Source organism: Dermacentor andersoni, chromosome 8 (genome assembly GCF_023375885.2).
Source record: "Dermacentor andersoni chromosome 8, qqDerAnde1_hic_scaffold, whole genome shotgun sequence".
Classification (NCBI taxonomy): Eukaryota; Metazoa; Arthropoda; class Arachnida; order Ixodida; family Ixodidae; genus Dermacentor; species Dermacentor andersoni.
This window is the reverse complement of record NC_092821.1, coordinates 73,295,267-73,316,926: the sequence shown is the minus strand read 5'-3', so window position 1 is coordinate 73,316,926 and position 21,660 is coordinate 73,295,267. Positions and strand designations below refer to the sequence as shown.

The following is a 21,660-nucleotide window of genomic DNA, read 5'->3' as shown; positions in this document are numbered from 1 at the left end:
TCACATATACACTGTTATATGCACAATTTCTGTAATTTCACACTGATCATTTATTCGCTATCTTTATATAACATTTAGTAATAATATATTTCTTAATGAGTGGTGTTGTTATAGTAATCAAAAGTATTGTATGGCAACGAATAAAGTTGGGATAGGACAGAGCGCTAGTCCTGTCTCAACCTTTTTTTCGTTTGTCTTGTTCATGCTAGTAACTACGTCACAGCATCTATTGTATGTCACATCGTCATCGGAGATTTTTGCTGTGCCTAAAGTACCTTTTTTTCTTTTTTACTGTACCATGCGGCATAATCTGTTTGTTTCTTTGTGTGAAACTGTCTAATACAGTACTCACCTGCTTTGGTCTCATCATGACTGCAAATGTGGCAACTAAGTAAATAAATAAACTATACACAACCTAAAATAACTTGAACTTTTATTGCGCACATTGCGCGTCTGTGGTAATGACACTTTGATGTGGCAATGAGCTAAAATGCGCATGTATAATGTATTCTCAAAAAGTCTTTAAAGCAAGAAGCTCTTTCCTCTGCAACCCCCCTGTTGGCCATGGGCTAACAGCAGGACTGCAGAGAAAAATATTTAACAGAAATCTCTGATAGCATGGGCATTGGCAGTTTGCATCAGAGATCTTTTTTCAGGGTTCCGCGTGACGTGCATGTGAGAATGTAAACTGTTGTGTCCGTATAAGCAATTCGAAATGATATTTTTCTGAAATTATGTGAGGAATTACTGGTCCTTGGAGCTAAAATGAAAATGATTGACATTGCAGATAAATGTTATTTTGCTGTTACTAAGGGACCTTAACTCAAAGAAAGGTTGAGCTACATTGCACTAGCGACAAAACACTGACTTGACCAGCCTCTGCGAATTATCTCTGAACTCTCATGGGCATGCAGGAGAAGATCTTGACTTTGGCACAATAAAAAGAGCACGGAAGCAAACCTCTACGACTTTCTACATTTCTTTAAGAACCCACGTTGAGTATCACTCACTTCGGGAGTATCCTTGTTAAAATATTGCAGATGTTTTCAGAATTACTGACGAATTACTGACGAAAATTAAAGGAAGAAATAAACCCTCTAGAGCACTACAGCCGAAGACACGACATAGAAATTCATGGCTTGTCTCAACAAAATGGCGAGAATCTGTTAACTGAAATAAATAAGATTGCTACACAGCTTGACCTGCCACCACTATCTAAAAAAGATATTTACGGAATGCACCGTCTACGCGCAAAAGAAAACAAGGACTCTATCGTTCTTGTTCGTTTTGCCAGCAGAACACAGAAGGCTACATGGTTCGAAAAGAAAAACCTCAGGCACAAAACGCAGGGCATCAAATTTTTTGATAACTTGACTGCAACGACGCATAATCGGTTGCTTTGGCTTGCAAAAAACACGCAAAACAATGAAACTATCAATTCGTATAGGGTTTACAAGTAAATATCTTTGTACGCAAGCAGCCGAATGCTCGAGCGATAAGGCTCGCCATAGAAAGCGACCTAAGCAAGACCGTCTGAGGATCAAAGACACCAAACTACCACAAACATGGAACCTTATCATAGTGTTTCATCCTTCAACAGCTTAGTAACGAAAAATAACTCCTTCCATGAAAAGGGGCTTAAACTGTTTCATATGAATGCACAATGTTTAAGAAACAAATAGGCTGATATTGAGGCATACCGATATCAGCTGAACTGCTGCTTTTCTTTCTTAGCTTTTTCGGAAACTTGGTATGCGAGCGAGTATGACGTCACACATTTCTCGGGCTACAAGCACGTCTCAATTTATCGTTCAAGATAACGAGGTGGTGGCGCATTTCTTTATACTCGTGGATGTCATTGTTGCGAAATCTTGGCTGCATTTACATGTGTGACTGATGATTTTTAATGTGTTGCAGTAGTTCCTCGAAATATTATGATTGTTGTTGTCTACCGCCCACCTCAAGGTGCTCCAAGGAAACTGCTTCATTTTCATTATATGGATTCGGTACTTGAACTTGCTAGCACGAATAAATTACACTCGGTAATTGTTAGTGACTTCAACGTTGACTTACATTAAAAAAATTATCACAGGATCCAACCTATTCAAGATATGCTAGCAAATGGCTGTGCAAACCGTATTGAACTTCCTACGCGGATAACTTTGAACTCAAAAACATTGATTGATTTATGTTTTACTTCTATCACAAAAGATGAGACATGTTCTGGAGTGCTCAGTTCGGGCATAAGTCATCATCTGCCGTTTTTGCCGCATTGCCATTTCGTGTGCGCGCAGATAGGAAACATGCCTTCAAGCGGGTCATAAATATTCACACTATACGGGTATTTGAAACTTTACTTGCCAGTGCAAATTGGTCTGATGTTTACGCTGAAGAAAATCCTACAGCATCATACGATGCTTTTGTGTCCAAAGTGAAACAAATATACAATGTAGCATTTCCTTGCATCCCTGTGGCGAAACATAAAAAAAAGCTTGAAAGGAATGGGTAAATAAAGAACTATACAAGCACATTCAACACAAAGACAAATTGTTCAATAACTTCTTAAAAACTCGCGAACCTGAAATGCTTAAAGAGTTTAAACAAGTTAGAAACAACGGGAGCAGAGATCTCAAGAAAGTAAAATTATAATATTACGCGCATTGATTTGAAGCCTCTATGAGTGATGGTCATAGAACGTGGAACATATACCGCGAGCTAATAGGGTCGTCTTCACCGAGTATGCCACATGAAATTGTTGTAAATGGAGATAAGTACTGTGGTAACGATGCAGCTAATTTATTTATTAATAATTTTGTTATGCCGGTGCTTCAACTTCTACATCTGATACTCGAAGTTATATAAATCATCGCGTCAACGAGACTATGTTTCTTATGCCTGCGTCTGAAAGTGAGATTCTTTATGTTCTTAATTCCTTGAGTAATAAATCAGCTGCTGGCGAGGATGACATTCAAGTCCAGCCTATTAATGTAGTTGCTCAGATAATCTGTGGCCCGATGGGACACATTTGTAACAGTATATTATCCAGTGGAATCTTTCCTAAAAATGAAGATAGCTCGTGTCGCTGTAATCTTTAAGTGCGACACACAATGACTATAGACCAATACTTAACAATAACTATAGACCAATTTCGGTATTGCTGGTATTTTTCAAAGCGGCTGAACGTATTATATATAAGCGTCTAAATAGTCTTTTTTTTTTTTTCAGACAAAGGCGTTATCTTGGATAAGCAATATGGTTTTCACAAAAATAAATAAACCAAAATGGCGTTATCAAGAGTCAGAGATTCGATTATAAATAATATCGAAGAAAAAAATGTTTACCATTGGTATATTCCTAGACTTTCGCAAAGCATTTGATAGCATAAAACATAACATATTACTAGAGAAACTCCAAGTATATGGCGTTCAAGGCATAGCATTAGAACTTATGCATAGCTACCTTGAATCTCGATTTCAGTATACTTCCTTGGAAGGGTACAGTTCTGAAAAGAGCGTAATTAAATATGGGGTACCACAAGGTTTCATTTTAGGGCCGTTATTATTTATTATTTACATAAATGACATAATAAACGTTCCACTGACAGATGAAATCATACTGTAGCTGATGACACTAACGTCTTTTTTTTCCGGAGTAGACCTTCACGAACTAGAAGTTACCGCAACACATTGGTTACAAGAACTTAGCGAGTTGCTACATCTAAATAAACTTGACTTAAACGAAAAAAAAACGAAGTTTACAGTTTTTTCTTCCAAGAATAAGCAAATAGATTACGGCGTAAAACTATTTTATTGTGGTCGCAACTTGAACATGTCTCAAGGCATTCGTTTCTGGGTGTTACATTTCATAAAAACCTAAGCTGGACAGAGCACATAAATAAGGTACGCACTAAGGTTACACGATCTGTTGGCTTGCTACAGCGGATCCGATGTGTTGTGCCTGCCAGGCTTCTCAGACAACTGTACTTTTCGTTTGTGCACTGGAATCTTAGCTACTGCCTCTTAGTATGGGCAAATGGTAATAAAACTGATATAGGAAAAATGACAGTACTGCAACGGCGAGCTGTTCGGTTGTTGAACTTCTCAAAACAATACATAGGATCTTCTATATTAATGATGCACTACAACATTCCTAATATTAGGGACTCTTACAAAACAATGATCTGCATACGGCTATTTAATGAGGTCTCGAGAAACACTGAACAATTTTCAAATTGTTACCAGAGTAGAGACACAGGATGCAGCCTACGTCGCCCTTCAATAGTTATAAAGAAACCAAGGACAAAATAGGGCACGCAAGCTGTTGAATATGAAACTGTGTTTATGTAATACGTACCCTAACATTGTTGACGAAGCTGTAAATTGTAGAACAATCGACAAATTTAAACATGCAATACAAGACTTACTATTTTCCAATCAAAACATGTTTAACGAATGTTAATGGAGTTTTAAATTGTTTGATGTCAATAGTGATGTTATATATGTTATATTCTGATTCTATAACTTTTGTTAGTAACAGAATGTTCTTATTTTTTTCAGTGCTGTATTTGTTTAGTTACCTGGTATTTTGCAAACAGTTGATACTTTCCTATGTGTTTAAAATTTTGCTGTAAATAGTCTTGATGTTTTCTGTCTTATTAGTTGTATTTGGTTTTATTAGTAAACTGCCACTTCTGGTGCACCAGCGAGGTAAATGCCTTAGTCAGGAGGTTTACGCACTCGTTTGGCCTTACCTTGCGGGCGAACCTTGTATTTGTTTTGCCCAAATAAATAAATAAATAAATAAATAAATAAATAAATAATACCGAAAAGCGAGCTGTTAAGCAGGTGGTATTTGTGGAACACAGTTTACTATAGGCTGCGTGAAAGATTTTCGGAGTAAACATAAAGAAGGAAAACCCAAAATTCAAGGGAGCTGCGCATATTGGACTCGCAAATTCCAGAAATTAAAAAAAAAACGAAACGTAAGGTGTAAAGATAATCACGCTCCACAATTGCTTTCACCGTGGTTCTGAAAATAACTTTCCGGGTTGAGCAGATGAACCATCACTATCCTGAAATATATGTTATGATACGACCAGTGCTTAAGGCGCGAAAGCTAGTTTGGAAGATTTCTTTCACCTATAGTTTTCGGGTGGCTCGACTATTTCAGTGTTGATGTGCTCCGCATATCCGTCTTCTATAGTGGCTGTGGACACAGATGAGCCTATTAAACAAACGTTCTGTTCTTCTTTTATCCTCACATACTTGATTCTTCGTAGTAGCACGTAGCGCTGAGTGAATAGATCATTCGAAGTGGTAATGGCATAACTAAAGAATAATGTGGTTTTACTTGCCAAAACCACGTTTTGGCACCCCGTAGTATGAGACTACATAATAATTTGGAACATCGGGGATTCTCTAACGGGCGCCGAAATCTAGGTACAGGGGTTTTTTCACATTTCGCACCCATCGAAATGCGGCGTCATGGCCGGGATTCGATCCCGCGACCTCGTGCTTAGCAGTCCAACGGTGGTAGCATAACTGTGGTGCCTAGGGTTCAAACGATGCGCAGCTTGGCAATATCGCCGTTACACATATCTTGATTTTACCAAATTCTAGGTTCGGACCACCGTAGTTCGGTCAACTGCTACCGTGTTTCCCTGCATTGAGCTAAAGAGAATGCATTTTTTTCACAATTCACTTCAGGTGCATTCCTTAAAGGGGCTGACAACCTTATAGTAGCAGATTTTTTTAGTGCAACGGAAAGCTTACCAGTCTTCAATGACACAGTGGCAACGTGGTAAGCATCGTGCACCATGTTCCTTATCGGATAATTTTTCGGTCTGCTGTGAGAATGTAGTCGTGCACTGGAAACATACTGGAAAGAACAATATGTGAGCGCGATATATGCCGCCATTGCTGGGAAGCAGATGACACGTTCGGCCCTAGGGCTAAGAAAGTAATATTTTGTTTATCAAACCGATGTTTCTGCTGTTCAGATTTTCTGAAGTGTTCAATTGTTTTTACAATAATAGGTGGTGTCCAAATCTACGGCCCAGCGACGGCTCCGCCAAAGTAACAGAAACTAGCCTCGAAGGCTTTTGGTGGCTTTTGGTGGCTGCATGCGCTGTGCTTTTTTTATGCGTAGCATATTGCAATCACTCAGTTCAGCCCTTGGGCGCGGCCGCGCAGCCACCATTGGGGGTATGAGCCATCATAGTGGCTCATACCCCTACACTAGAGTTTTATGCGTTGCATATTGCAATCACTCAGTTCAGCCCTTGGGCGCGGCCGGGCAGCCACCATTGACCTTTAGCGCACCCACGTGACGTGACGTCACGACAGCCGGAGGAAAAGCTGGGCCCCAACTCGCGCGGTCGCGCGCGGCCGCAGCCACCACCTGACTCCCGCTCCTCCCGCTAGGGGCGCTGCGCCGGCGCGTGACGTCACGGAACGCGCAATATGCAACGCGCGCAATATGCAACGCATTCTTGGCTTAACCAAGCTAAACCTGGCAATTTTTTTTATACCAAGCCAACTTAAGTGATATGATGTGACAACAATGCTATTATTGCATTGCTTGTACCCAATCACGGCGCAATTAGTCGCTGGCATTTTGTACCTCACAGGGACCACATAACTCCGGGTACTCACTCGCAAGCTCACGCGCGTATACAACAGCACTCATGTGCGGCGTCATGCATTGAAGGATGAGACGGCTCTGCCGCTACCATGGTTACCACGAAGGCAGCGCTGCTCGTTAGCGTCGACATTTTTTTTAACTTCGTAGTACGCATAGAATAAAGCGCAAGCGCCTGATAATATAATGGACTGCAACTTAAACAATAAGTATGCGATACCTAATACCAGCCCACTTACGTACAGTGATCTGATATACTACATCAGAAGTACCAGGGTTTCACCGCCAGTTCAGGCCACTTACCGTATTTTGCGACTTTCCGTGCCAATATAAAATTTATTTTCTACTCAAATCGCGAACAGCATGCTCATTTCTATCAGTATAAGTTACGGTCTTTTCATTACCACTCACAACACGCTGTGGCCGGTTGTCAGTCCCTTTACCTTGAATGTACCACACACCTGCTGAAATACTACAGTGTATCTCCTCTGTCGAAGTTTACCGCAAAGATTGTGTTATTATGTTAGGCTGATGTGAATGCAAAATGAATTCGCGTACTAAAGCAAGACGAAGTACTGGACTGGTGCTCCCAATTTCCAAGGCATCGCTGTTAGCGAGGACAGAGCCTTCGTAGGCGAAAAACCGTCGTCAACTCATGACAGATTTGTAGTCATCTCTGCCACTTTGAAACTGCACCAGCTATTCCAAATGACGTAGAAGTGTCTCGTTTCTGTTTGGTATACTGCAGATACACATCGTAGATATACCATATATAGGTGCATCATAGATAGTAAACGGGAAATAACGTTGCAGCACCACAAGAAGAAAAATATAGCTTTGCGAAATTTATATGATGAGCGTTATATGGAGGCACACCAACGGTACCGTTTCACGCCGCTCTGCTAGCACTATATTTGTGGGCGGGCGGCAGCCTTGCACAGCGGCCCTGTGGCTGCAAAGCTTGGCCGAGTACAACGTCCACGTTCGTGCACCGTTAAAGCACAACTACGGAATTCTTTTTAACATTGTGAAGTAAGTTGTTCTATAAGTTGCTTATATCTTCCTGCGACATGTGTGGTATGTGAATTTGCTAATATAATGTAACAAAAAAAAGCAATGTCTTGAAATCTAAAATCAACTGCTTAGGTTGGAGAGCAGCTCGGCATGATTGCATCGTAGCCTACACCCTCCAAGTGCTGACGGTAGTTTGGATCGTTGGAAGGCAATACCTTCCCTCATGTTTAAATATAAGTAATTTAACAAAACCAACCAAACCGTTGAAATGCCAGGCGCTATCTAATAAAGGGTCTGCATGCATTCATACCATGCCTGCAGGTCGAAGGTTGGCCCGTGTGACAGTGAGCGTTCGCGAGTACCGACTGCTTGACAAACGACTGCTCCTCGGTCGCCGTCGTCTGCTTGCAGGCGCTGACGTCAGGAAGCACAAGGTTATTAGTAAATGATCCGGCAGCAACGAGCGCTGGATGACTGCCCACGTTAGTGCGTTTAGCATCGAAGTAATGTAGCGACATACCTTATCAAAACACTGTTGAAACGCGTCATGTAAGAGGCGTATACTGCAGCTGGGTTCTTATCTCACGCTTTCCTGTGGGCACGCTGCGCCATCTAGCAGCCCATCCGCAATGTCAGTTCGGGCGCCTTTAGGAACGTACATGACGCGCGTTCGAGTGCGCCTTGCACGGCAGAAATTTCAAAGGGTTTTTTTCTTCTTTGTCATTGAAAAGCTGCACAAAGTGGCCCATTGGCTCAGCCAATGACCCTAGTTGGTGTCCAAGAGGTATGACCATTGATGGGAGGCCCACAACCCGTGTCTCACACCCAGCGATCCAACTTGGTCAGGTGTTCGTTTTCGAACCCAGTTCCCTCAGCACAGCAGCTCGACCTCTACCATTTACACCGTGGACCACCCAGTGACCCAAGCTGCAGTAAAATAGGTTACATACGAACGGACACATAGGCAACCGCAAACTTGGTGAAGTTCCCAAAGATTAGTGGTGTGCTCACCTTGAGAATTAGTGGGCTTAGGTCTAGCTTCATGATGTAGTCCTTGCACGACAGCATTATGTCCGTTGCCGCCCGCATAGCACGAGCGAAGTCCCTCGGATCTGAACAAAGTCAATTCAGTGCAGAAATGTCCGCGTTGCTACTATACAGTTCGTTCTAAGTTGAAGAGGCATAACAAAAAATTCACCTACTATTACGATACTCCCTAATGCGAAATTTGAGCGCTGCTCTAGACGTGCTTTTATTTCAGCGATATATTGAGGCACCGCACCGATCGCCGCACCGAGTGGCAGAGCCGCGACGTGCGGCGCTACATATAGACCAGCCACACAGTTGCCGCTTCCTGGCAACTGCAACTTATGCAACCGTAATCCTTACCGGGAAACGCTTGCGGCGAACGCTACGGGCGAAGGCGAGCTTTCCGGTTCTTTATTTTTCATTACCCCGCATGGCCGGTGCCAACGTTGCCGCGGATGCGCGGACGGGAGCGTTATCTGGTGTTGCTTCAAGGGGGCTTCCTCTGCTTTCCTTCTCGCGCTCTCTTCGCTCTCGCCGTCTTTCATGCGAGGCTGCGCTCCGCTTTCGCTCTTTCATCGTTCGCTGTGCTCGTTCACTCACTTACGCTCAGGGAGGACGAGGCACGCCGACGCTCAACGGGGAAACGGGCGCCTAAGAGCTGCGCTCTAAAAACAGACTTCCATAAAAAGTCATCGGCAAGGCATTTCCGTTGTAGACCAGAAACGCTGCAGCTTTATTGCTATATGCAACTCTAAAGAATTAAATTATGGAGCTTAATGTTCCGTTGCTCTACATTGGACTTGCCGATTAATTTTGACCATCTGTGATTCCTTAGCCTGCTCCTAAAGCTTACGTAACACAAGCGTTTTTTTTTTTTTTGCATTCCAACCAAGGTAGAATGAGACCGTTGCGGCCGGTGTTCGAACCCGCCATCTCGTACAAAGAGGCATGACGTCATAACCACTCAACCACCACGGCGAGTCTTGTAGATCCATATCACAGCGAATACTACACGCATATAAGAAGATCAACATTCGGTGAAGTTGACTCGCCTAAATGTTGCGTTAAGATTTTCTCGAGGCTGCGATGACCTTTACTATATAACAATGAAAACACACAATTTTTCTATGACCTTAAACAACAATACCTACATCATAATAGAGCTAGCGTAATGCTTGCCAAAAGCAGCCCGCATACTTACTGAGCCGTTTGCCGCACCATTTCAGCCGTTCGTCGTAACTAGCACACCCTGCTAAAGTTAACACAATTGCTAACACGACCCACCACTGAATCATGGCCATATGCTTACGGAATATAGGATTTGTTGAAAGTACGGCAAGGCCTTGCCGTGCAATGCTACGAGGCGTCCGCGAAATACGCTACACTCGCCTCCTTTGTTCAGGACAGCTATTCAGCACCGTTGTCCAGCACGGCTAGGACGCTTGCTACCTGCAGCGTGCAATGCATTAATGGAAAGCGTGCTCCTTTGAGCACCTGTGTGACGTCAGGAACAGACACGGTCTTTGCAGACCAGGGCGTCGAACCCATGATGTTTGCTGTAGGAGTGTGTGCCTATGTCACACACACAAAGAAGAGAAATATAATGAATCTTGAAATGTCAAAGGCAGTGTGCTTTTCACCACTTCTAATGAATCGCACTGAGACAATAATCCGATCCGCAAATATTTTGGAAAAGTGCAGCTTGGACAATACTTCAGGCAATTTCAAATTTCGGTAGAGGTCAGACAGTCTTTCGGGGAGGAGTACTTGATGAATTATTACACTTGTCACGTCCTTTCTGCAGTGACAATTATATCACCTGAGTGCCGTATGGGAGTATTTCACTAGGCTTTGACACATAATTTGGTTTAAAGAATATCTCTGCGAAGTAAAGGCAAATTTAGTCTACCATAAAGTAATTGTTGCATAGCGAAGGAATATCGCATCGTATCTTCGAATGGAAGAAAAAAATATAAGACAATAATAAAAATTATTCAGATACCACGCACTGTGGCAATCTGTGTAAGCGAAGCTTTCCCTGCTAGATGCTTTGATTGATGATAATTAGCCGTGATGTTAAGTGGTCAGTTGATGTTAAACGTTACCTTGCGTGTACCACTGCTGTTTATCTGCGTATTACACAGAAGACACAGGGAGAGGTGTTTGCTTGAGGCGTTGTTGTGCGCCATATTTTATAACCTAGCGTCGTCATTGCCTCACATGGCGCATCGCATTGCGGCAGAAGAATTACACTTGAATTGGATTATGGGGCTGTACGTGCCAAAACCGCACTCGGATTATGAGGTATTCCGTAGTGGCGGACTCCGGAATGATTTTAACACCTTGATGTTCTTTAACGTTTTTGTCCCCTTGTCCCATTTCTCTCCCTTACCAAACGCTTGATTGGTGGTAAAACGAGTTTGCTGTAGAGGTTGTCATAGTAAGCGCGGTATTGTTTGTAGTTTTTTCTCTTAAAATATGGCAGTCTTCGGGGAGCCACGCGGGCTCCGCTCCCCTGCCCCCCACCCCGAAATAGTTCCACTCGAAGGCGAAGCGTTGAAAACCGTTCGGCCCAGCCAGTGTATGCGCCACGGTATGGTATGCCCGCAACCACCCGGTGACAACTCTAATGCTTCATGAGAAATGACTACAGTGCATTGGGGACACCTTAACGATCTCCAGGTGGTCAAAATTAATACGGAGTCCCCTACTATACCGCGTGCCTCATAATGAAATAGTACTTATCGACACGTGAATCCCCAGAATTCAATTCAATTCAAATAGTAAGGATTATAGAGAATGCTACGCAATATATGGCGATTCCCCAGAGTGGGGTTTCTGCCCTAATTTTTTTGTCTTGTCTTAGCACGGCCACCGCAATCTAATTTTGATTCTGATGTGCCGCTGACACTTTCTCATGGCAGCGTTTCACGTTTATTGTGTGCTAGTTCAAAAAAATATTGCAGCCACTTCACTCTGTGAATGTGGGCTACCAGCGTAGCTGTAAAAAAGACAAAATACACCACTAAGTGTAAAATTTAACTTACTTTCGGGGTTTTCTCTTCCGCGTCTGTAGAATACTCTGCGATCACGCACGCTCGCTACTAATAGCTGCTCAACCTGTTGAGGTGTCCAAATTGAAACGCTCCAAGCGTCTCAAGACGCTGGCTTGTCCGCAAGAAAAGGGAAGCAACTTTAATGAAAAGGATGGCTCAGTGGCCCATGCACGGGTGCGGGTCAGTGGCGGGGATCATTAAACAAGCAAAGAATTACAAAAGCAAAAGAGAAAACAACAAAAACAAACTTCACGTTCATAACCTGGCGGCCAAGCCGGCCTCGCGCACCAACTTTCATAAAGAGTTGATAGTTCGCCGGGCGTCGAACAGAGGGGGTGGCGTGGTCCATGCCTCCAGTGAGGTAATGCCGCATCCTTTGTGTGTTTCTCTTACTATCGCGAGTTTGGGACAGTATCACGATAGGTGCCTGTCGGACGAGCACCGATATCGCACGTAGTGCACGTCAGTGGTGGCAGCGTCATGCTCGGCTCCGTTTCTTCGCCCTCCTCGTTGTCCAGCCGTTGTCTCTGATGACCTGGCGTCTTCCTTCAAGCGATGTGCGCGTGCCACTTAGCCGCGACATCTTCGGTGAGTGCTGCGCCCGTCCTGGCTTTGTGTACCAGGACTCGCGCGTCCCAAGGAAGCCCTTTGGGCAAACGGCATTGTGTGGTACCTTCGCCTTCAGCTCCTGTTTTGCTTGCAGTTTGAGTCGCTCGCGCTCCTCCTCCGGGTCCACGCGCGCGCAGAGGAATGAGAGGGACTGCGCCCAGGCGAGATGACAGCTCGCTCGCTGCACTGTGGGCCGCACGGTTCCCGATGCTGCAAGAGTGCTCCAGAACCCAGTCCACTTGCACGTCCATGCCGCAATCCCGATGAAGGGATGCGCAAGCGACATTAGTATCATGTGCGTACGTGCCGACTCTAGGCGTCCCCGTGAGCGCCTTTAGGGCGTCCAAAGAGTCGGTGAATCTTGTGAATTCTTTGCTTCTGTGGTCTTCCGCACTTATTTCCGCCTTTCCCGTCAGCCTCTCTATGGCAAATAGGATGGCCTGCAGTTCAAGTGACTTAATGGTTGGTTCTTGCTGGTGTTGGTGGATCTGGAGATCTTGGTTCTCACCTTCAACGACTGCCAGTGCCGCTAAAAAGGTAGAAGGATCCCAGGCCGCATCTGTGAAAAAGGTATTTTCCTTCAAGTCAGCCCGTTCTGCGAGTTTGGCTCTATAAACGCCGTGGTACTGTTTCGTTTGCCGGCGAGTGACAGGTTTCGTGAGCCGAACCTGCACGTCGTCCCAAGGTGCGACAGCAGGTAGTACTTCCACCTTGTTCGACGAACATTCTCCGCCTAACTCTGCTGTCCAAAGCGTCTGTAACGGCGACGGTGATCGTGTCCCTCCTTGTGTTCTAAGATAATGTCCCTGAGTGAACGAATCCGCGTACCAATGCAGCTCTTGCACTAGCGCGTGGTGGGGAAGACCCCTGATCAATTGAAGACACTCTCAGTGCATCCTTTCAAGCTTGTTGTATAGTGCTTTGGTAAGTTCAAAGCATACCGCACCGTAACAAGCCCTCGACGTAAGCACTGCCGACGTCAGAGTGCGAGCTGTCTTGGCGCCAGCTCCTCCACGCTTCTGCGATATGCGTTTCACGAGGTGCAGGAGTTTCTTCAATGTAGGCTCCATTTGTTTGAGCTAGGTAGCCGCTCCTCCATCCTCGTGAATTGTAATGCCAAGTATCTTCACGTGGCGTTGCGGCGCTTTTTCAAGTTTTTTACCAGCTAGGTACAGCTCGACTTTTCCCTTTTTTTGCACCGTGCAGCCGGGAAGGGTGTACTTTGTTTTCTCCGAAGACAGCTGCATGCCTCTTTCTTTCAAATAATCCGCCAATATGTCGAGCGCTTTATGCATTGTCTTAGCGGCTATTTCTGTTGTCCTGAGACGGTCGCCTTGTTCCGTTCACAACGTCACGTCGTCTGCATATATGGTGAATTGGACACCGTGAAGCCGTCGGAGAAGCACAGCCAGCCCTCGCGTGACTATATTAAACAGTGTAGGCGATAAAATCGCGCCCTGAGGACCTGCATTCTCCGTGAATGTCCTTGGATATGTGTTGCCACTACAGATCTTGCATGTTCGATACTTCAGGAAGGATTTAATTACAAAGTTAACAATTCGTATTCCGGGGCGTGCTCCTCTCAGCGTCGAGAGTACGGCTTCGTGTGTGACAGTGTCGAATGCCTTCCGTAGGTTGCCCACAAGAAATTCATAAGTGCTTCCTATGCCGCTTGTCGTTGAATGCGTCCGTGGCGTAATTCCACTTCCGGCTCTCGACCGTATCGGACACGGCCTGGCTTGCTCCATCGGAGCGGTGATAGCGGCCCTCTTGGGCCGCGGAAGCAGGTTCTTTTTACAGCGAAGCTGTATGCCTCTGCCGTCCAAGGAAATTTCCGTGTCATTTGCGTGGTAAGCAAAAAACTCCCCATACGTGGGCCGATTCCGGAGATAGTGCAATGCCGGGCCGACCCCCTGCGGAGGTGAAGCGGGAGTTAAGCACTCCCCATACGTGGGCCGATCCCGAAGATAGTGCAACGCCGGGCCGACCCCCTGCGGAGGTGAAGCAGGAGTTAAGCACTCCCCATACGTGGGCCGATCCCGAAGATAGTGCAATACCGGCCCGAGCCGCGGTGGAGGTGAAGCAGGCGTTAAGCACTTCCAGTACGGGGGCCGATCCCGAAGATAGCAGTGCCGGGCCGACTCGCCGCGGAGGTGCAGTCCGCCATTAAGGGGCCCACATACACAGCTTCGCTGGTCATCCTTCTTCACAGAGTGGAAGGGCACTGAATTTTTTTGCCCGATGATCAAGATTTACCAGGTGATTTTGCCTTCTTTTCCGACAGGACGCATCGTATAGCCAATACGGTGTTTATGCACGGGGACCCGAGGGCCAGGCCTTTCCGCATCGAAAACTACAGGGACACGTTGACTAAAGTTGGTGCGCTCCTCGAAGTGGTTGCTTTGGGAGTGTACCACATGAGCCACGTGGGGGCCGTCACGCTGAATGATGCCGATGCAACGCGCGACCGCCTCGCTGCTACTAAGGATGTGAAAGTGAAATACCGCCCACGTCTCTTCATCGACGCAGACAACCAGGACCTGCGCATCAAGATACACTGGCTGCTGCATGGCCTAACCAAAGAAGACGTGCGCGTGGTATTTTGCCCTATGGGAGGGTGGCTGAAGTCACGCGGGAGAAATGGCGAGCATACGGCGTCACAGGGAAAGCGTCAACAACTCGGACAGCGGCGATAAAAGTGAAGTACGCCGTCAAAACAGATGATATCCGGCATCAGTTAAAGATTGCTGGCGAGCTGGCTTTGGTTATTGTGCCTGGCAGGGTACCGCTATGTCTACGGTGCAAGTGTACAGGCCACATTCGCAAAGGCTGCGAAATTCCACGTTGCAACCTGTGTCAACGATTCGGCCATGATGAGGTGCAGTGCACTTATTCATTTGCGACTTACGTCGCCGTAACCATGCCTTCCAAGCATGACGCCGTGGCAGGGCACATCACGGATGAGGCCGTCACGGAAGAAACAGCCAGAGGGACAGGCAGCAACGTCACGACGACAACGAAGCTAAGCCCATTACTGGATGGCGACCACAAGGCCTTGAGTAAGAAGAAGACTTGTGAAAGTTCTCATACTGGCAGCAACACTTCGATCGCTCCCAAGACTACAGAGGCAGTTGGCATCGCAAACTCAGAACCGGTGTCGACAAGTTCCGACGACACAGTACCCATGTACGCGCGTGGGGCCGCGGCTACCAGTGTGGTTGCAAAGCGGTGGGCAGTGAGCCACCGACGAAGACAGCTACGACGCGTAGGCCTCTTTATCGACAGCGGCCGAACACCTGGGCCGACCTGAGCGCGGCGCGTCCGCTGCCACCGCCAACGTGACGTTTCGCCGTGGTGGACGCCACCTAATTGCGCGCACTGTTTCTTATAAGGTAAGCGCCTTGCTCACGGCCTCGATTCCCTTTCTTTTTCAGCCATGATTCTAAATAACACGCTTCACATCGCTACTATAAACCCTAGAGCACTCGCTGCAAAAACAGGAAGAATTAGTTGTACCGACTAGTCAGTAAACGTGACCTAGATTTAATAGATGTACACAAAACAAATGTTGATGGTGAAGCGGAGACCGCGAAAGCATGGTGCCACAGTTTCTAGCTCGGCATCATGCGTTGGTTAATCATGCAGTTGGCACATCGGCTGGCTGCGTGCTGTTCGTGCCGTAAGCACTCAACGTTAAATTGCAGACGGTAACAGTGTGGTCTCGGCAGATCGCGGTCTCTGATCTTGCGTTAGCATCGTTAAAGTGGCGCGCTGTTTGCGTGTATGACCAGACTGGTGCAGGAGATAGACGTACACTTTTTGAAGGACTTAGGCAGCACTGTGTTTGGAAAAAACTAGTCATACTATTAGGCGACCTTAATTGCATATTGTCCACACACGATAAATCAAGCAAACGCCATTCAAAGACGGAAGTACTGATATCGTTAGTGAGATATTGGTGCAGAGTAACATGGTGGGCGTGTCGGATTGTCTTGGTGGTGGGCGGACACCACATTCCACTCATTTCCAGGGCAGCAGCCATGCCCGCTTGGATATAGTCTATTTAGCACCCGAGCTCATTCCTCTCAAGAGTACAACGTGGACTGCATCTAATTTAGCGATCGCTGCTTAGTCAGTTTCTGCATTAATGGACGCAAAGAAAATGAAAATGACTGGCACTAGTGGAAATACATTCTAAGCTGCTAAATGGTGATATACTTACTGCAGAAGTAAGAAGAAGCATAGAAATAATGGAGAGCGATACCCAAAGAAAATGTGGAGGGAAATGGGAGTTGTTAAAACAAGAAATAAAACTAAAAGCTTTGCAACGTTCAATCACAATAAAACAAAAAGAAAAAAATCACCGCCCAATCACTCCGTGCAGATGGTTACCCAACGAAGCTGAAACGCGCGGTGCCGGTGTTAATCACTGGATTAATCCCCACGATTCATTAAACGACGCTTGGTAGGCTGTCGGATCCTCGGTACGCAGTTGCTGCTTGCCCTTGGCTGCACGAGCCTGTTCTTGTGCCCGGGCTGCAGCATCAAGACGGCGTAGACAAGCTCGTTCCCGTTTCTGCTCGCGGCGTTGCTGATCGAAAGCTGCCTGCTCCTAAGGGGTACGTAGGACGCATGGCCTACCCATTTGGGAGCCGGGGAAAAACTGCTGCGCGCTCGATCGGCTGCGACGGAGAGCGACCACGTCCTATTTGCGCACCTAATCCAACACCACCTAGATAGCGCAAGGCCTTTCACTGCGATCAATGACGTCATGTTACCTGGCCCTACTGCCATAGAATCTAATGGGGATTCTCCCGAATGTACAACAGTGATTTTGGCGTCGCCGTTTTCGTCGCGCCAGCCTTGTCAATGGAAATTTCGGGTCAGATAGCGTGACATCATGGATCGGAGTAAACAGGCCTAGTTCTACCTAAGTGGTGTTGGCTAATCGCCTGTCTTTCACTATTTTTCTTTTCGCGCATGCGCATGAAGTTGCGCCGGAGTAGTTTTCAGCGTGCAGGCTGCCGACAGACAGACGGACGGACGGACGAATCGGCTAGCCATATACAGCTACGCTGTAAAAGAACTTCTCAAGCAAAACTTGCAAAAACTGATAAAAAAAAGGAAGTGATAGACCAGGCATGTACGCTGACGATATTTGTGAAGTGAAATACAAGCTGGAGCAGTTCGACATCAGCAGATGCTGCGGATCACTCGTGCGGGGAAGGATGGAACGCATGGTAGCGGGTGAAACGCCGACAAACAGCGCTTGGCGCAAAAAAGTGGCGCGGCCACCGCAATCAGATTGCTCAAATAAAACTGCAGGATGAGGCCATTGAAGATGCCGATCAAATCAAGAATGCTTTCTTTGAACGCTATTGTGAACTGGTTTCGCGTTCTGCAATAGACACTGAATGATTTAAGAGTGAATTTCTTCCCAGGATGCCGAAAATTAGCGATAAAACTGAATCCCTATTAGAACTTCCAATCTCTGTCAAAGAAGTCATGAATAGAAAATATGAACGCAGGGAAATCGCCAGGATTAGATGACTTGACCACAGAATTTTACAAAAATTTCAAACATGTTTTTTCGCCTATACTATCCAAATTGTAGAATGAGGCATTCGACTTGAATCTGTTGCCGCCATCGTTTTCGACGTCACATACAATCCTTATTCCAAAGTCAGGAAACCCGAAGTTGCTCCGTAGACTGCCAGCATACTATCGTATTTGTTTACCGAAATATGACTATAAAGTTTTAATGAGAATGTTAGCGAAGGACATGCAAACTGTAATAAGAGACTTAGTGGGGCCGTATCGAATATGCGGCATCAGAAGTCGGACAATATTCACAAACATACGCGTAACACGCAGTATAACAGAGTACTGCGACGCCATGGGAACCACGGTGGCAACGCTTCAAGTCCACCTAGGAAAGGCCTTCCACAGAGTGCCCTACGAAAGAATTCTGTGTTTTAGAATACGTTAACGTAGGAAGTGTAATAAAAGAATGCGTGGCCATGGCATATCGGGACTTGAACACAATTAATTGTAAACAAAGTGGTCGGTGAGTGCATCGGTGTGCAGATATCGGTGTGCCAAGCGTGCCCCTTGTCATTGCTGTAGTTTTGTTTATATATGGATCCTTTTTGCCTTATGTGTTATACAGAGGGAACGTATGCGTGGATTCAAACTACATGAGGCCGAAGTTCGGCTTCTTGCCTACGCAGACGATATTGCTATTTTTTGTACAGACTATGAGGGCATTGTACATGTGCTGGAAAAGGTTAAAAAAAATATTGTTCGTCAAGTGGAAGGGCGGTGAATTGGCGAAAATGCCTGCGGTTTTGGAATGGTGAATGGCCTGAGACCACAGACGTTTTCGCTAACATCAATTTGGTTAACGCACCGATGAAATATCCAGGGGCGCCCTCGCATTTCTACAAGCACAGTGAACCATACTGGCAAGAACAGGTGACCGAATTGCGCGATCAGACTAGAAAGTGGAGTGCTTGAAAATAATCAATATTTTCCAGAGCAGCTTTCTGTAACTTGTTTCTAGCCAGTAAAATTTTCTACGTGCTAGAGGTTCTTCACTGCCCGAGAGTTGACATCCAGAAATATCACCGTGTTTTTGCAGTTTTCTCGTGGGAAAGCACAAGTCGGACAAACCTCTTCTTGCGAGTGTGAAGGGGGGCTTGGGACTGAAACTTCTTTTTGCGCCAGATTGTAAACCCCTTTTGTTCTTGCGTGATGTAAAAGACACTTTCATACACACAGCGTGCCAGCTTCGTCTGGGCAAACAGTTGCCCTATATTGTTGAATCCACGAATAATTTGTCAGGAAGCATTCATGGCTTCCTCAAAGACGTAGTACAAGCTTGTATTTTTTCGTCCGCTCGGCTTTCGCTTGATTATTTGGCTGCTGGAACACGAAAAAAAATATGTACAAAGACTTGTGTGATGTTGTACTTCCTGTACCTCTGTATAGGTCAATGTACCCTGTAGGACGAGGGAAGGATGTGCTAAATAGGGCGAAAAAAGGCGATCGTACCTGCAGGAATGAAAACATTCTTTTTCCAACTGCATATAGGCACGCTTGCCGTCGAACCTTGGCTGGCAGAAAATGGCATGTTCGTGCCATGGGGAACGCATTGCATAATGTATAGAAAATAAGAAACGATAGAGCATGTTTTCCTGGATTGCTGGGATGCCGTATTTCTATCGGACCGGCGTACCATTAAAAAAAATTGCCCTTGGATCCTTCAGGTGTTCGGCATCTCCCTGTAGAAAGTGAGGATGGGACGCCATTCGACCTAATAATGTTGATTGCACTCCATAGCATTTTCAGGTGCAGGATGGCCGTTTGGCACGCCGATCTGGATACCCGTTCGACGTGTGAATACTTCAAATTGAGTGTGACACGTTTTGTTGAAGAACGAAAGCCTCTTCCAAACGTTTCCGACTCGTCACCTCGTGTAGAGCTTCTCTTACACATGAAGCACATGATGTACTCGTTGGCCCCCGATAGGCTTGTGTTTCTGTAAGGCGGACAATGATAGTTTTGTAAATATTGTTCGGTTTCTTTTGCTTGGGACATGTCGTAAACAGGCAATAAAGGAAAGAAAGCGTCCGTGGCGCGATGGTTTCAATGTCGGGCTTCTGTGCTATAGGTCATGTGCTCGAATCCTGCAGGCAGACGATTTTATTATTGTTTATGTAATTCTTTATTACACAGTACTTTGTTGAAAATGACAAATTCACAAAGTCGAAGAGGCGTTTGAAAGACGGAAGGACGAAGGTTAGGCTTATCCATACACTTCCCATAATTCCCATGCTGGCTGACTGCCCCGATTGCAGTTCCCGTAGACATTGGCGCCAGAGTTCCCACAATTATTTATTTTATGAAAATACATATTAGTGCCTCCTTAGCTTTCCTCTTGCTACGCCAGTTGTCAGCACTTGCCTTATTGGTTTGCTCCTCCTCCTTATTGAGGGCGCGGGAGTTTTGAGGCACGGACAGTTAAAAATGTATGTGAAGGTAGATATATACAACTCCGCTATAAAAAGATGTTCCGTATTCGTTATGTGTCCATCATTTTAATGAAGAGCTGCACTATTGTCCTCAGGAAAACACCCGCAGAATTTTTAGTATAATCTTCACATTTTTTTCTAAAATAGAGCACCCTTAAGCCACTCAGAAGGTGTGAAAAGTCGCTTTTGATATTTTTATCCTAGCCCTTTCTCAAGAAGCTTTCAAGGAGATTATTTATAAAACACCGACAAATAACAAATGTCGTCACTATTACGGTTACCACATTTTGCATTCATCTTTAGATCATTCAACAACTCATTCCTTTTCTTTATGACTCCAGCCGACTGCCTCACTGCAAGTTTGCCTGGCATTCTGGACCTCGTAATGGTATGCAGACGTAAATACAATTTATGGCATTTGCGGAAAAGCTTAGGGCCCACTTCGGAAAATGTTTTGTGCCATAAGCATTTTAATGCGTAAGCATTCCTAGGCGAGCACCCCAGCAAAATCTGTTCGTCAGGCAAAGAGTGTAATGCCTTGCATCTGCACAAAAATGTGTAATTTGCGAAGTTAAGACGTTTAAACGTTACAACAGTGGAAATGTAGGTGACTGGTAGCTTTATAATTGATACGATCAATTGAAAAAAATGATGAAAAATAAAATTGATTGGAGGAAATACCCATGTGATCAGATTTTTGCATACCCATAGTGATACATACGGCTCCATAGAAAATGCATGGGGAAGCCTATAGTAGAGGCGGGCCAACTTAAATTTGGGGGTGTGCCAACGTGAAATTTAGGAGTGGCCCAAGTGTAATTTTTGGGTGGGCCAGCTTGAAAATTGTGGGTGGGCCAAATGAAATTTGTCGGTGGGCCAAATTGAAATTTGGGGGTGGGCCAACTTGGAATTTATGGGGGACCCAACTGAAATTTAGGGGTGCGTCAACTTGAAATTTGGGCATGGACCAACATATATTTGTGGGTAGGCAAACTTAAATTGTCGGTGGACCAACTTAAATTTCGGTGTCCGTCGACTGAAATTTCAGGTTGGGCTAACTTGAAGTTTTAGGGCGGGCCAAATTGAAATTTGCGGGTGGACTCACAAAAATTGGGGGTGTGCGTAAGCAAGTTCAGTCAACTCTAGTGGAGTTTCTGTATAAGTGTTTTCCCTAGGCGCCATCGGTTACATCATTCGTGTGTGCCTGTTCTTGTTACCTACTATAGCGTAAACGAATTCTTGCGAATAGTGGCCAGGAATACGATGCGATTATTTTTTCC

General features: G+C 45.5%; 1 protein-coding gene across 2 annotated transcripts in view; it reads right to left on the bottom strand.

Moving 5' to 3' along the window:
• LOC126538853 (uncharacterized) overlaps nt 1–11,980 on the bottom strand; it is a 35,276-nt gene extending 23,296 nt beyond the window's left edge. For both annotated transcript variants that reach the window (XM_055074997.2, XM_055074996.1), the window contains exons 1-2: nt 11,730–11,980; nt 8,665–8,765 (exon numbers count right to left, since the gene is read on the bottom strand). In XM_055074997.2, coding sequence (XP_054930972.1) covers nt 8,665–8,742 — 78 coding nt within the window. In that variant the 5' untranslated portion in view covers nt 8,743–8,765; nt 11,730–11,980. The remainder of the gene's footprint in view (nt 1–8,664; nt 8,766–11,729) is intronic.
• Between the last annotated feature and the right edge of the window lie 9,680 nt (nt 11,981–21,660).